Raw genomic sequence first — 17664 nt, forward strand, 5'->3', positions numbered from 1 at the left:
GCGACACCGGGAGACAGAACGAGAAAGAGAAAGAACGAAGGAACGCGTGTGTGCGAGCGACATGGTACGACGGAGGAACTGTTTGAGAGAGAAAGAAGCGGGAGAGCGCGAGAAGGACACGTCGATGAAAAAGGGGGGCACGGTGGTGCGGTGCCGGCTGCCTTCGGCGAGTCGACAGTTTGGCGTTCGGTGTTGCTAGGCGCGAGGGCCACTGTCAGTGCCAAGGCGGCAGCCGGCAACCTTCTCGTGCGACCGCGAATCGTGCCACCTTTTTTCTTTATTTTTCTCGCTTTCGCTGTACATCCGTTCCTCGCAGTTTTCCATTAGAACGACTGGTCCCGCGACATTTTCGTTTTTCCCTCATTGTTTCTCACCGAACTAATGCTCCTATAGAGGATGCATTTTCGAGACTGTTCCAACGGCGAACCGGCACCCGGTCTCTCTGGGTTGCCTCTCTTTGGCAGCACTGCGTCGTCGTCACCGTGGTGGTGCTGCGGCTGCGTGCGTGTGTGCGTGAAAATCCCGACCAAGAACATGGAGACAGGCGAATTTCAGTAAAGTGACGAACGATCATGGGGTGTTCGACCATCTTCCTCCGTGCCAAACGATTTCGCCACTCTATAGGAATACTGCTTTCGATGGAACCGACCAGGTACAGATCAGATTATCTTGTGAAAGTTACGAGAGCGGGATGGAATTTGAACGGTACACGCATCTCTTGCAACAAGTTAATAAATTCGTTATATGTTACGAGCTGCTAGCTTCGGAAATTGAATTTGTGAATAAATATTTTGAAACTTTGGTGATTTTTCTCAATTTTCATAGCAATATGTTGTACGCATGTACATTGTATAAATGATTTGGAAGGGCCAATTAAATGCGAAATATTTAGCGTCCAGTTAAGCTAAGATTCCATCCGGCTGTTATTCTCTTTTCGGTTTAGTTTTTATTATTGGATAAATTTATTTTAGTATCTATGTGTGTATATATATATATACACACTGCTTTTTAACAATAGAATTGTAAAATAATTTTCTATAAAATAAATTTTAATACAGAGGTATGTAAAATAAGCGAACATATGAATTATGGAAGTGCGGAAAGTAATTTACCACGTGTTGCATACCGAATCCTGTCGGAGAAAAAGCGCATAAAAATTGCGCTTACATTCAAATACTAATGCGACACGTTTCTGTTGAATCTTATCGTCAAAAAATCTCACAACGTTTTCATGTTTCGAACCGTTTCACGTGAAATAATAGGTAACGCCAACTCACACGAGTACAACGCCAATGATAAATCGTTTCGATTTCATCGAACTTGTTGCGTCTTATCTCGCTCACGTTTGATAGTTGCTGAACACGCACCCGGCCAAAAACTTTTCAATACCACGGGTCAATATATGTTCGATGCTTGAAAAATACATTATTTAGCAGCATAAATAAGACTATATGTACACTATCTGACATAGATATATTACGTTACTGATCGACTAGTTATCGAAAAAGTAAACAAGATATCGAATTACGATCTGTCGCAAATGCCTAGAAACGAAGCATAAAAATAGAACAATCATCGTTGCCACGTTTCGCAAAAATAATGTTTTATCTGTAACTAAACAAATAATATTTTTGCTTTTGTATATTAATTAATTTTGTATAATAATTAAGGTTTTTTCGTTATTCTTCGTGTTATTAGATTAATACTTTGTTTCATCAACATTAATATAATATCGTGAAATCATTATGAGATTCGAGATGCAGATGAATTCGATTCCGCATCGTTGAGTTGGCACACGTATGTATTTGCGTGGCACATATGCGCGTTTACTCTTGAAGCTGCAGAAAAGTGTGAGCGGAAAATATGCGTCGTTAGCGTATTATAATCTCTTATTCGCCTTTGAATCATTCTGAAGGCTTTTTAAGTGTTTCAACACTTATGGGTTCCCATTTGAAAGGTTATGTTTTTTTTACAAAACTTAATTGGCATTCTAATTTTAGTCTAAAACCTTTAGATCGAAGATTAATAAATATAAATTATGTACAATGTTCCGATATCTTATATTCGATATAGATAATGCTTACTTGAAATCATAGAAGCTAAAAATCATGAAGCAAGGAGTTAAGGAGAACGAGCATATAAATCAAGTGACGGGTTTTACGTACGCGGGATGAAGCTGCGCAAACGTATGCGCAGTTTACATCTCTGTGATCGATGCTCGAATTTTTAGTGCTATTTTTTCTTTCCAAATCTATCAGCACCAAAATAAATACTGACGTACAATTTGTTTCAATATTTCTCAATTTCATTAATGACTATATTGGATATAATTTTACTTTAATTTGGTGTTGTCGAACGTATCTCGCACAAATAATTTCTATACAAGATACGACTCAATGATTTAAAATGTCAACCGTATTAAATATGTTGTCAGACTGGTACTATCTAATCAGCCTTATTAAAACGTAAAAATTATTGTTCCTTCCTTTGATTCTTCTATATTCGGGATTACTAAATAATCATTTCGTGTAAGGACGAATCGACTGAAAATTTGTCTATTTTTAAATTTCTTTCTAATTATCATATCTTTGTTTCCTATCACTTTTACATGATCAGTTTAATAAAACAATAATTATCGACTTATACATAAATCTTATTTCTATGAATTCTAATAATCGTGTTTACAATTCTAGGGAAGTTTTCTTATCATCGTATCGTTTATGCAACTTGTTACCTGCGACATTGACATTTACAAACAATATAGTTCCGATAGGAACATTTACTTGGCCTGTAACAAACGTCGTCGCTTGTGTCACCTGAAATCAATTACATATTTACCATGATCCTTTTATATCCGTTCTCTCGTTACTCTGTCGTTTTTAACATCCAGTTTGACTAACGATTATTATATTTCCTTTTGCCTCTAAGTTATGCTCGTAATTTCTCCTCTGGCTATTACTTTCTGCCAATCGAACCCCGATCAAAACCGGTTCTTAAATTTCGAGTCATTACAAAGCATGTACCTGTCCCACTGTTCTCTCTCTTTTCGCCTTTAGTGCCCTTTCAAACTCTTCTGTACGGTTCCATGGTCAAACACACGGAGTTCCAACTCTGATAGTGTGGCCTGGCTCAATTTTGTGGCGTATTAATTAATCGGAACACGCTTCGACAGACGTCGGTAAAACAGTTCGCGGATCTATCCGTTGGACGACGTTGTTCCGTTTTCCAAAGAGTATGTGTCAATAACAGGAACTGCCCTAAAGGAGAAACGCGTTTCAGTTTAACAATGACGACCCTAGTATATAAGCTCTCTTTGTGCGTGTGCACGCGCCAATGCGAGAGACCGTGTTTCCGTGTGGAAAAGGTCAAAAGATCGTCGAGAGGAAATCGTGTTACTGGCAATTAATCAACGGACAGACGTGGACGCGGCGATCTGTCGATTGTATAATACGAATTGATGACTCTTCTTCGCGAATCACGCTGAAAATCCATTTTTCTTTTTAGAGAGAAGTTAATTCGATATTTATTTCATATTCAAATATAAATTTAAAAACGAGGAACTAAATTTAAATTTGGAAATTCAAAAACTTAGAGAATTGTAATTTATTTTTCAGTTGAAATATTTGGATTAGACTTTAAAAATTATTTTTTATAAACATTTTATATTTTATGGAAGAATTTGGATCGAATCTTAATGCATTAGTGGGTTACGTTAAACAAATGTCTAATGGAATTTTTTGACTAAACAGCGCAGTATAACAGTACTCATTCGGCTTCATAAAATACTTAAACGATTTCATAAAAATTGTAATATCCATAACTTTACAATAACTGCTGTTGCTTAATTCTTAACAGATTAGCGAAGAATTCTGTTTATCAACAATCAAAGAGAAAAGCCAAGAATTATTTTTATGTGTTCAAAGATGTTGTGGCAATGATGTTTACATCCATAGAAATGGTAGTAAAGAGATTTATGCTGTATCGGTTTCGCAAGTAGTTAGTCACAATACTGGTAGGACACAAAAACAGTTCAACAGAGTTCCGTGAAGTCAAACACGTTAAAGCCACTTCGACGGCTAGGACAAATGAAGTGCTTATCGTTTCTCACAATTTCTCTCAATAATTCCTCGCTGGATCTAATGAAATTTTTTGCTGTCCCACCATTCTTGTCAGTCGCAATAATTTCTCCTCCACTTCTATACGAAGAACATTTTTCAGTTAAATGTTCTTATTTTCTCTCTCCCTCTCTCTCTCTCTCTCTCTCTCTCTCTTTCTCTTTATCTATCTATCTATCTCTTTATCTCTCTATCTCTCCCCTCTTTCACTCTCTATCATTTTATCTTTATCTAGTCTCAAGAATTTTATTGTCGCGTTTTTAGCGACAATTAATTCCACGGAATAAATAAAAGAATATTGCTTATTATCTTGAACCGTTTGAAAAAGCAGGACAAGCAGATCAGTAAATGTTTTAAGTGTACAATACTTTTTCTCCAACAGCTAAGAAATAGCTGTGGGATTAATAATTTTCTGCTTCTTCGTTGCGGCGTGCATGCTTGAGAAAATAACGGGGACTTGATGCTTTCGAATTTAATTTCTTTTCCTTATTAAATCATCCAACAAACAGTAAATCTTCTTTAATTCCTCGCAGTCCTACAGTATTATATGGAACATTTCGTTAGAAATTAACGTTAGAAAACGTTAAATCTTTCACAGTGAAACTTTGTTAATTTAATCAAATGTGCATAAATATTAATTTTGAAAATATACAAGTATAAGTTATTGATTACGAAAATATAAAAATGTAATTATTAATTACGAATAGATTCTGAAAGTGATTTATCGAGTATAATTAATTTAATAATATTCAAATTTCGATTGATTGAATATAAATCAACAGACCGCCGATACTTATGCAAATTCATGTTTTTTATACAAAAAATGGAAATTAGATGGAAATCGTTTACATCCTTTAAGCGCTATAATTACTAAGTTACATAGGCTATTTTCTATATTTTATAAATGCATAAAGTTCTACAGTTTATAAATCGTTAAACAGAATACCAAGTATGACTCGAAATACTGAAGAGATAATTCGTTTCCCCTACTACCAAAATTTTCATTTCATTCACTACTAAAATTCCATTTGCCAATTATTTCCAAATACCACACTCCCATTAATCTATTATCATCAAATGAAGAATACGTCATAATTCTCCCTATTCTCCTAGACACAACAAACATACTTAATGACCAGTATCAAAACTTGCTCCGCACGTAACGATCACGTAACTATCCGTGCAATCACAATATTGCCAAGTCCGTTTCACACCTGGGAGCCCGTTTTCTATCTTCAACTTCATTCTAAATGTCTCTCGATCGTTCAATCTGAAAATATCTTCGCGAAAGGACTTCGATATGGCAGCCAATCGAATAAAGAAAAAGAAGTGAAAGAGAGAAAAAAGATTACTTTCGAGGAACGACCGACCGGTCTTTCTGTGTCTCCTTCACCCAGTCGACCTTGAAACCAGCTGACAAGCCGAGGAAGAAGCAGCTATAGGATCGTTCGAAACGCGGGGGAGGAGGGGGGATTGCGCAATGCTTCGAAATACCATGACATCGGAACGCCCATTGTCGGACACCCTGCCACATCCTCAGGGTTCCTCTTTGTCTCGGCGAATTCGTAACGAGGAAGAGGATGAGCGAAGGAGTAGATAGAAAAAAAAGAGAAGAAACAACAAGAAAAAAGAAAACGTACAAACCGACGCGCGGTTGCCTCTTCAACCCCTCTTCCACTTGTATATCTGCTCTTTATCTTCCTCTCTTTTTCACTCGCTCTCTAGGTCTCTTTGTATCTTTCGCAGGCAGAATGTCGGCCTGTCCGACGGATGAATTTATTTTCGTACACGCCTTTCGACTTCACCGACAAGAGATTTATGCGAGAATCGCGGTCCGTGGTGAACTTTTAAGCGCACCGGGGATTATTCATACCCCGCGGTTGCTCGATGAGGAATTAACGACGGGGGACGTGTTCGTTTTTCGGCTAAACGCGGAGGGGCTCGTGAAAAAATATATCCTCTATATTTCTTCTCTATTTCGTATTTTCGCCGCTATTCTTTTTAGTTTCCTGATTTTCGTGAAAGCGTTTTTCGGGGGCGAATCGTAAACTGCACCCTCCTCGCACATATACAGAATGTACTATGATATGTGGAGCTCAGAAGCCAACGTACGATGCTATTGATATTTTATTAAAAATAATACGTAGATTAGAGCCTTCTTGCATAATAATTTACCAGTAGTATTAATGGTATTGGCCAAATTACAGGTTGTAGATTATATTCTTTATAATTTTACATGAAATGGGAGAAGGTGATCCGTAGTTTGTAAATTTTGTTAAATTGATTTAGTAACAAACCTATTACTATTATACAAAAAAATTTATTAGTACTAGTATATTGGTAATTTCTGATTCGTAATTTGTAAAATTTAACTAATAATATAAATTTAATTACGTTTAAAATTATGTTCTGTAACCGCGATTTCTGGCTGAAATAACTACTTTCACGGAACTATAATTTTGGAGGAGGCTCGACAGAAGTATGTAAAAAACATTCGCTGATATTCAAAATGTACAACTTTTCAAGCACTCTGAATTCCTTTTTAATCACGCAATCGCGAGTCGTGATGATGAGTCTGCGATTGCAAACCCTCTAGCGGCAAAATGAACAGATATCGAAGTTTCGGGGCAAGCTGCCTCTTTTAATCTCCTCTTCCATTAAACTTCGTTAAAATTGAAAACGAAATGTCTAGACTGGTGAAGTTGAAAAAATTTCTGTTATAAAAGTTCTGAAAAATTTGTCATTTATGTTAGAAAGAAAAGTGGGAAAGCTTTCGAGGATTTTTAATATAGGAATTTCGCCTAGTTGGAATGAATTGGTAGAGAGATTCACGAGGTTCCGATAATTCGTTACGTGCGATCGACCTTCGACTCATCGAGTGGCTTCGCTGATCGTCAGTTTGGCTGACGTGTTCTGCTCGATGTATGCTGTTTTATTAAATCGATCAGCAAACGTGCCCACCTCCCTTTTTGTCTTTGATTTCTATATGACGCTGCGACGTTGCCGTCGTCTAACTTCTTCTGAATCATCTTGTTGTCTATCTTCTATCGTAACTCAGTATCCAACGACCATGCAAAGCTATTTCAAAGATAGATTAAAAATATTTCACCTCTGATTATTTATCATTATCGTATAATGTATTAGTCCATTGTATTAAAGAAACATCTTATTTGTAAATTATGTGATTCTTTAAATAAGCTTTGGGTACAATGTTATTGAATAAGATAGTAACTCCATTCATTAGAGGGCGCTGCGGGAATACATTGACAGTTGTAAGTACATTATATGGACATCTATTCATTATATTTATTGGAAGATACTACAAGTTTCATTTTATTTAGTGTTTTACGTTGTAAACAGGATCTTATACATTTATGGGGAATTTAAATGCGCAAAAATGTGCAGAATGTACAAGAAATACGGTAATAGTTAATTAGGATAGCCAAATACTTCGTCATGTACAGGATATTTACTAATATTGGTAACCTGTAATTTATGGCTTGTAAAATTTTACTACTAATAAGGAATACTACTCCTACAGTCTGCGTGCTACATTCCTAAAAACAATCACCACTTTAAAACGGCGCCAAAAAATCAAATAACACCGCATGAACCACCGATACATTCGCCAATAACACATAACCTTAATACCGGACCGATCGATGCGATGGATACTGCAAACTGCAAAAGATCGCTAAAATTCCACGCGCATCATAGTGAGCTAATTAAAAAGTTTCCTATCTTTGGTTGATCCTCGATTAGAAGTAAACAGAAAAAGAGGTCTTCTTGCTCTTAATTGATACTCGAATAACTCCCGATCTAAAGACAGAAACAAAAACCAAACTCAAAAAAGTGAACCCTATATTCTACGTATCCAACAAAACGGTAGAAAACAAAGAACGCAGAAGAACGAGAAAGAAAAACACGAATGAAACGCGTAGATATATGCGTAGTGTGTATTTGATCGTCGTGTAACTGGAATTAAAAGCTTCGACACAGAGGAGAAGAAGCGAGAAAGAGAAAGACAGGAAGGCTAACTGTGCGCGAGAGTAGCGGGGGTTGGAGATGCGTCACCGGGAGGAGCGTGACTACCACCCTCGCCCTCCGTGGCTCTTTTGAAGGTCAAGGTTTTCCGCCCCTCTCCCTGTGTACGTGTATACGTGTACACGTACTTGTGTGTGCGAGCGTGGCAAGAGGATTATGAGGGGGTAAGAAGGGAGGTTGCAGGCGTAGAAGTGTTGGTGAACGAGGACGTGGCGAGGGGTAGATTGAGGTGTGCGTGGGTGGTTGGGGGTGTGTGCCAGGGGTGGCGAGATCCCGGTGCCCAGTATTTATAGCGCTTGCGAACCGGTCGATAGCGGATAGCGACACTGCGCAGTTGGGAAGCCCTCGTACCGAACACCAACCCTTCTCCCCTCTTCCATTCCTCAATTCTGTCCTTGTCACTCTCGCTGTCTCTGTCAGCAGAGCCTAGCTTCGCCACCCCGTGTTCACCCTTTACCCGACCTCTTACTTGCTCGACCACCCCTTTCGCATCAAGGCTTTTTACTCCTTTTTTCTTGTGTACATTTTCTATCCTGCTCATTCTTTATTCGATTCTACGTACATATATTTGGTTTTATCGGTCTTCTCTCTTTAAACTTAATTTTTTGCTCCTTTCCTTTTTTTCTGATGGTAATACAGAGCAATAGGAGAAAGGGAAAAAAGAGGGATGACTTTCCTCCGGGATATTGGTCATGGGTATTTACGTGGTGGGATGTAGTACTCTCTCTCCTCTCTTCGCTCCAGGGGACGCGGAATGGTCGATATTGATATTGATTGGAAGTTTTTAGCGACCGATGGTTTAGAAATTGCGCCTTCCCGAGCGTCAGAGGAACGCCATGGGGATCGTGTTTCGCCCGATGGATCGGGTAATCGCGTGACCTACCGAATGTTTTCAGGTTTCCTACAAGTATCGCCGTGTAAGATCTATTCTGTTTATTCCTAGTTTTTAAGACCCAAACGAATGTCTTTGGCTCTTATCTTTTCTTTCTTCTCTATTTCCGTTTTCGTAATCGCGGTAGCATTTACTTGAATTTTAATCAATCAGGGAACCACGTTGTAATTCATGGGATACGTAATTATTTTGTACCAGAAACACTTTCGAGCCATTTAACAACGAAGGAAGCTTGTTCAATGTTAATAATTTCAATTGCAATTATCATAACTCATTAGCGTGTACGTATCATGTTATTTCTGGAAGCTAGTTTGTTGTTTATTTTATTAGTATTAATATAGGATTATTTTAATTATTTTCTCGCTTTGGATATTTTTTCTTGGTTGACCTACTTCTTTCGTTATTAGGTTTATTATATTATAGAGATTAATGGTGTCTCGTAATATACGAGATTAATTACTCTGTGTGAAGTTCAGAATTAAATTATAAAATGATAGAGCTTAAATGAGTCAAATACCCTTAGCCTTACCCTATACCTGCTTTGAGACACCAAGGTGAGAAACGCTTCCGCTACGCAACTCAGTTCCCGGAAATACATGTTCCTAGCCAACGTTAGTAATCGTGTAAACTGTCCATTCCACGTGTATTCTAAGTATAGGGAGCTCGGGTCTATTTTCGCGGTAATTCATGATGTACGATATCGGAAAGTAAGCGGTGACTGGTAACGCTAAATAAAGGCGACCGATTATCGAGTATACTACTATTAATAAGAATCATTCGACTCGACGTTAATTGAGACTCCTACGTGTACATTCATTGGCGGAAAAATGATTAATAAGCTGGAGGGGGGGGGGTGGAGATAAACGACGCAGCTAACGAATCGCGAACATCAATTTGCCAATCAGATTTTTCCGAAAAATTGAATCTCCGACTCCTCGACGCAAGTATTGATCATCGAGGAGGACAATCGTGAGCAATTGGAGTCTGATTGAAAGGTTAGTTTGGTTTTGATTAACTGTCCTATTGCGTCCACTCATTTTTTTTCCCTTTGAAAACTATCTGCTTGAGTAAGATAACGATAGAATTTTTATCGAACTAAAGCGATCGAAGAGAATTCAAAATGTTTTAGGAACTTTTTAGAAATGTTCGAGTGAGCAAGGGAATTATAAAATTTTAGTCGCCATAAAAATGTCGAAGACAATTAGACATATCTGTTATCTTCCGCCGTAAAAAAATTAATAACCAAATAAAGGAACTAAAAATAAGAATCTGGACAGTCAAAAAAAAAAAAGGAGATAACAGAGTACAGTTAGATAAAGAAACTTGTCTGGAAAAAGGCACGAGAAAGCGACGTATCAACTGTACCTGCCGCAGAGAGTAGGAAAGAGAGAGTACGTGGAATGGTGGAAGATGACGAAGCAGCGGTAGAGTATGAGTGAAACAACGAAGAGGAGAAAAGGGAGGTCAGAGGGTTGCTGAGCGCCGCCCCTCTAGTAGTGGGGAGAAAATCTATCGCCATCTTTGTTCAACCGCCGGGATACACAGGAGGGTTGGTACCCCTACTCGCTACTTTCACCGTGAACTAGGGAAAGACAGTCTTCTAAGGGGAAGAACAGACAAGAACAGAATGATCGTGTGGGCGTTACTGCAGAGGAAGATGGAAGCTGGTTAACGCAACAGAGAGGCAGGACGATGGAGATCGGTGGCTAGAAAGGAAGCATAAAAGAGGGATAGAGAGTGAGAAGAGGGTGTAAGAGGGACAATAGAGAGGGATAGCGTTTCGTGCGTTTCGTTGGAGAACTCTAACTACCGGCCGACCGTAAAGGTCGGCGTTGCGTTTTCTTTCTTCCTCTCCAAGTCTTTTTTTCTTTTTTTGTTGCTTTCTTTCTCCTCTTCGTGGTCGTCTTTCGTCGAATCGTCACATCCTTTAACGACGAGCCAGCTGGTAGCAACCGTTACGTGTTTCTGGGACTCGGTGCACTGTTCTCCACTGGTGCACGAGGTGTTTCCGGTCAATTTTTTTTGCCTTAAAGGATCTTACTTTCTAGTAAAATAACTTTGGAATCGTTGCAATAAGATTCAAGTTCACTGTGTTAAATGGATGACGGTTATAATGTGAAGAAAGAAGAAAGAAACGTTACGAAAGAGGAAGATTAGAAAGAGAAACCGAAATCGTGAAGGAGAAACGGAAACGCGGCAGTCTCGTGGAAAATGTGTCATTTTCTGTCCTTCTCGGCTGGCAAGGAAATTTAAAGGGACCGCGAAGAATGGTGGCAGGAAGGGGTAGGATTATGTGCCGGGATGGTAAAGGTGAGAGGGTAGTTAAAGGATGAAATAGAGTGGTATGGAGGGGCGACGGGGAAATTGAGTCTGGTTCCTTGTATCTCGTTCGCCGCGCCCCGTGCCATTGGTTGACCATGGAGAGTATCGCTGCGAATCTTTCCCTCTGGAGGACCAGCTGACAGCCTTACTCGACCAAGTGAAACTATCTACAAGTGAAACAAATCAGTGTTCATCGTTTACCATTCTACAGTAAAGCTTTGCAACGAAATAAACAACGAAGGAAATGACCGTAAAGAAAGAAAAAAGAATATTCAAGGAACCACGCCATAAAATAGGATATATTACGGAACAAAGGCTTCCTAATTACGAGGAGACGGGGTAGATATTTTTAACGAGTCTTTATTAACACCGGTTTCTCCGCGTTAACTCCAATTAGTCGGCATAAAAGCAAAGAAAACCTCATCTCGATTTTTCTTACTGATATCTTACAAAACGTTCAATTCCTGTTGACTCAATATTTAAAGAAACATACATACTATAAAGCAGGAGAAAAGAAGGTATTGTCAGAGGAGAGAAAGAACGAGGATGACAAAGATATCCTGCGGAACGTGTATGGAAGTATATGTATACCTATCCAGTGGCGGAGGGTCCGCCAGGACCAGCCAGCGAAAACCACCCCTCTTGCCCTTTCCAGTGAAGCGAAAACACACAGAGGGAGCTAGAGTGCGACAGGTGGAGAACAAGGATGAAGATGGAAGAGGAGGGATAGGAGGGATGGGCATTTCGGGGTAGCGAAGGAGAAAGAGGCTAGGTTAGTCGTGTTTGGCTCGTGTGACGAGAGCATGAGAGCGACGAGGAGGGACTTTGGAGGCGATGGTGAAGAGGATGGTGGCCGGCGTTCAGTGGACGAAGAGGGGAAGGATTAGAGGGTGAGAGTTAGGGGCGACGTAGTGGGGGATAGAGGCTGGTTCCGTGCGTTTCGTTGGAGAACTCGTACCACTGGGCGACCGTAAAGGTCGTCGTTGCTCTCTCTCCACGTCGGCACATAGAAGTCGAGCAGCTGGCAGCAACGTCAGCAACGAGGAACGGATCAGTCCACCGTGCGCCAGCCTCGAGGTCCGTGTTTCTCTCTCTCTCCCTCTTTTTCTCTCTGTCTGGATCCTTTGATCATCGTTCGCGGTGTGGAGAGGCCTGCTCCGAATAATACACGATACGATTATCGATACACGAATTTCATCGAGTATATACTTCCTTTTTTTTTCCTCCGTTTTTATTTTGTTCTCGTATAAGAAGTAATTTAAAGTTCTACTGGCTCTGACGATGGAGAAGATGAAACGAAAGGATTTCGAAGAAAAGAATACAAGCTGCCGTTTGAGAATGGAGTTGTTGGAAGATATTACGCGATTGGGATTGGATCTCGACGGTTGGACGATCTATAGAGAAATTGTATATTTGAGAGGATTGGTAGAAGAGAAGGAAGGATTTAAAGAAAATCAGCTGTCCAGGTGGCTGCCGTCGTTCACGCGATCATGGAATTACTGTCAACGATCGACCGTGGCGATTAGCGTGAGTAATTGGAGGAAGCTAGGATGTAGACGATCACGTAGATGAAAAATGTCTGTTTTCCCTTCAATCGCTATGTTGTTTCGATTACGAGCGGCCAATTCATGATTTCATGTGTGCGAAGCATATTGTTGTACAGCCAACATTGTGTTCGATGATCATCGAATATTTTTCGATCGTTAGAAACGAAACACGTAGTATGATTTGCGTATGACTATGCTTGCATCATTTTCTTTATTATCATAAGATATTCTTCCGCAATTTCGTCACTCCGTTTTTTATTATCTAGCTGTTCTCTCATCCTCACGTTCATAGCCTCTGGTTTTCTTTGATATATGTATTTCTTGGGAAGTTGTTGCACAACCGGAAAACGCGAATTAAACGTGTAAATACGAAACGTGCCGCCGTTGACGAGTATTTGCACTCCATTGTCTCCACGTCTTCGCTCCCCTTTTCCGTTTGGCCAGGCTCGTTCGCGATTTTGTCGCATCGTCGATCTCCAGTCGTCATCAGATTAATTTTCAATTCTCGTGAAATCCTTTGTTTTTCAACGTGCAACGTTTCGTTATCGTAGAATAACTGCTTATCGATAAAATTAACATCGGTTGGACTTTGAATTCATCATAAAATTCAACGTACACGAGAAAGAAATGTTTCATTTACTTTAAACCAGATTTTTATAAGGCACTTTTATAAAGAAAATTATCTACATATAGTTTATATTTCTTTGTTGTTTGCCATACAACTGAAGTAACGTTTACAGTACAACGATCGGTTAATATAAAGTTTTATACATATTAACTTTAAATGTATTGCATTTTTACATTGAAATAAATTAATGAGAAATAACGAGAATAATTGCGGCAGTTAACCTATTGTCAAACATTTTACGAAGTTGTCGACGGAGCAGATTGAAGTTTTTTGTACTTAAAATGTACACCGAGTCACGTCGTCGAAAGACATTTCATTAATTCACGCAAATCCGATGTGAACAATGCGATACATACAAATTAGGCCCGTCCCTGGGCGATTTCTCATGAACGAACGCATCAAAGGCCAAATACCGTTCTCCAACCGCAAGATAATAATCCCAACATTACTGTGACGCTTCAAAAAATTTTATGAAAAGATGATTCGTGTTTACTTAAAAACGCTTCATATTTCATGACTTCACTTCATATCTTTTTATTTATTTCACATAGAAATTTTTCACACAGTTAAGAAACTCAGATTTCAATTTCACCATTAGAGAAATTAATAGATAATAATTCTAACATCATTCTAGTTAAATGGAAAAATTCTATTAAAAACACATGTATACTTCATATATGTAGGAATTAGTCATATTTAGAAGAACTCGGATTACTAAGTATATTAATAGATAATAATTCTCACACCACTATAACTGTTTCAAAAGTTCTGTCAAAAAATATTTCATATTATAAAAGTCGTTTATACATTCAAAGAGACTTAAATCACAATTGTATTATTAAGAAGATTATTTTGTCAATCTAAGTTGTCGTTTCGCGACCTTAAATCAACCTGTCTACAGCGTTCTCATTTCATTTTCCCGCGATGCAATTTCATTTCGGTGGACGTCTGTTATTTCATGCCCTACCGCTGAATTATACTATCGTATTACTACTTTGTGTACCTGGTCGCGTTCCACGGTTCGCGTTTGATACGTGTAATCTAAGAAAATCGTCTCTTCAGGGCAGACGACGCGAAGTTCCAAAGTACATTTGAAATTGCCGCGTGAAGCGGACGGGTCCATTGCAATGATCGGCGCGGTGATGCAGCTCTGATCTTATTGGCCGATTCACAGCGGCGAGTACAATGGCGTAGGGAAGACGAAGTGCCCGTGCAAGGACGAATTATGTAATTGAGGCGAGATACAGCTTAACGTCGCTAATAACGAATTATTTGTTCGAGCGCGAACGAAAATCAGGTGATTCTAGGTGGAACTGTTCCCGTAACAAAACATCTGGTATACATTGGTAAACGTTGCTGAAGTGTGTTCGAAGTTTCAAGGACATCTTGTTTACGATTTGTGGGTCGTAATCCCCGATCGATATTCAATACTTTGCATCGTATAATTGAACTTTCGGAATTTTTCTTTGTTTATACGCATCTTCAATAAATTTAAATGCCAAAATATTATTATACAAAATATGATAATGACATGTTATATTAACATTGTGAAACATTTTAAACTTTACCCTATCACTTAATTTTATGTCATGCTGATAAAAGTCAAATGAATAATACAATAAAAATGAAAAATTTTCTTCGATTAATTAGAAAAAATGCTGCATTCGAGCGCAAAGTTTTAGGTATGTTGACAAAAAGAAAGTCACGAACAAAGCAGGGAAATGTATACGTATTTCTCCTGGGCAAGTATTTACGTGAGCTTAGCTAGAAGCTCGCCACAAGTACACGTGTCAAGTGGAGCGCGCGCGCGGCCGCATGTATCCAAAACTGTGTACAATGATGTATGGACAATGCGAAAAAGACCTGCGAGGCTGCCTCAGGGCGAGCCACGATTGTCGGTTTTTTGTCGAGATCAAAAGTGTCCCGTAGCTTCAGCTATGTATAGTATACAAACAGTGCGAGGCACGCCTTGCAAGGCAGCCTTGTTGGTCTGTCTCGTACTCTCTGTACACTTTACATACATAGCTTAAACGAACGTTCGAACCCTCCTCGTCGCCTATATGGGCGAGTTTTGCGAATGTCGGCTCGAACGATAAATTCGTATCGTGAATCAAATGCGATTGGTTAGCTGACAGTGACGTCAAACCGGTGGGTAGCCGTCAAGTGGCAAGGCTGTGTCGCATTCACTAGAGATTTGCAAAAATTCGCTTCCTTTTCTTCTCTTCTCTCCCCGATCCTTCATAATCGAAACCTATTATTACGACGATACAACGACAAATTTGCCGAAGACTATGAATCATCTATGGCTGACGTAAACGTCACGTGATGGCTTAGTTTTTTTTTTTTTTTTTTTTCAGGAAACATAATGTGTTGTCTCCAGTTAGAATTAATCGCATTCCGCGTCTCTTTTTTGCGTATATTCTCGATATTTGCATGCGTATTTGAGATATACGAGTGTGTACACACGTAACATTTATCTAACGATGACAACTTTCCCGTTTCTTTTTTCCGGTTTCCTTGGCTGGGCGGCGATCGATGATGGGTGGTTGCAGTGAGCAGGCTCCATTGCGAATCCGAGTCCTTCAAAATGGACTTGATCCTGGACATCAACAGCTGGCTTTACCCTATGGAACTTGGTGAGTATCTTTCCACGATTTTTATTTTTAATATGAGACAACATCAAGATAATTGGTCCACAACTATAATTGAGGATATTATTAGTAGATATATAATAGATTAAAGAACTATTGGCATTTTTCTGAAATATTTTGGTACACTGAAATTAGACATATATCAATACCAAAGAAGAATTAAAATTTTTATTTCATTAAATTTCATTTTTTCTTTTAATTTAAAGTTGAAGAAGAATTTTAAGAAAAATTTTCATAATTAAAAAATATTTTATAATCTCAAAGTATGATCCAGCTATTGTCAAATATAACTTCAATCAGATAGAGAAGCTTTACGAAAACCACTTCTCTTGATAAAAAACATATGGTCCTCATTATACCATGTGTCGACCAACGTGACAAATCCGGCGATGATCAACGACGTTAAATTCTCTAACGAACAAAAATATTTTTGACCCGAAGCTATACATGCTTAGAAGATATGTAGTTTGTCCTATTTAAACTTGTCAAAGTTTAAGAATTACAATTTCAGAAAAGAAGGTGCCGGTCATGTAGGACGAGTTCCACGCGTAATTAATGACCGTCGTTTTTAGACTTACTTTCTTGTCAGCGGTAAAATTTCGTCTGCTTATATTATAATTTTCACTTGACAACGTTGTCGAGAGGGAAAAATACTTAAACAACGTCTGTTAGCAAAGGGACGACTCAGATCGCATGAAAATTCTGTTTGCTATAGCAGAGGCGCTGTCAGGAGCTCTTAGGTGTTTGTTTACATCGCGCGCGGCTCGCAACTTTGCGTGCGTATACTTGTTCGATATATATATGTAGTCACGGTCTGTAAATGTTGCAAGATAAATATTGAGTTTACCATCTCCTTTAATTCGACGTAGTGTCTAAAAGTTTCATCATCGTTGTGAAGTACATATTTTCACGATTCAAGTCGTGCATAATGCTAAGATTAAACGTATTAATTGATGCCATGGAAAAGCAAAATTTTAACTTAGAATTATATGTATATTTAGTAACTTAAATTCAATTTTGTTTCATATATTGCGAGAAAATTTTTGATGAAATCGTTTCGAATAGAAGGAACATAATGTAATACATTTTTTATCTTCCACAAAGGAAGCGATACTCCTACTTTTAATCAAAGCAGGAGCGATATCAGTAAAAACGATCAGTAATTACTGCGAATACGTAGACCAGATATTATCGAACGTTCGATAAATGTACGAAGCTAAAATACATTCTATCGGGGCTACAAACAATACTATATTATAAGACATTGTTTGTTACGCTTGTCTATTTTCATTCCGACGACCAAAACACACGTAAAGATGTGAATTCCGAAGCGCAGAATGAAATATATGTTCGTTTATAAAAGTGGCGGAACAGGTGGGGTGAATTTGGCAACCGCGGCGATATTTAGAAATTTCTATTTTCCTTCTTGAGCGAATTTCGGGTACCGCCCGTTTTCCGGTTGTGG

General features: G+C 38.7%; 1 protein-coding gene across 3 annotated transcripts in view; it reads left to right on the plus strand.

Annotated features, from left to right (window-relative positions):
* The window catches only part of Rpb8 (DNA-directed RNA polymerases I, II, and III subunit Rpb8), a 72340-nt gene that overhangs the window by 14896 nt on the left and 39780 nt on the right, over nt 1-17664 (plus strand). Inside the window, exons 1-2 of one of the 3 annotated variants that reach the window (XM_072012742.1) lie at nt 185-652; nt 16101-16184. In XM_072012742.1, coding sequence (XP_071868843.1) covers nt 16136-16184 — 49 coding nt within the window. In that variant the 5' untranslated portion in view covers nt 185-652; nt 16101-16135. Of the gene's footprint in view, nt 1-184; nt 653-12513; nt 12901-16100; nt 16185-17664 lie in introns of those variants that run through there. The other 2 variants (XM_072012743.1, XM_072012739.1) reach the window with 2 other exon arrangements.

Source organism: Bombus fervidus, chromosome 11 (genome assembly GCF_041682495.2).
Source record: "Bombus fervidus isolate BK054 chromosome 11, iyBomFerv1, whole genome shotgun sequence".
Taxonomy (NCBI): Eukaryota; Metazoa; Arthropoda; class Insecta; order Hymenoptera; family Apidae; genus Bombus; species Bombus fervidus.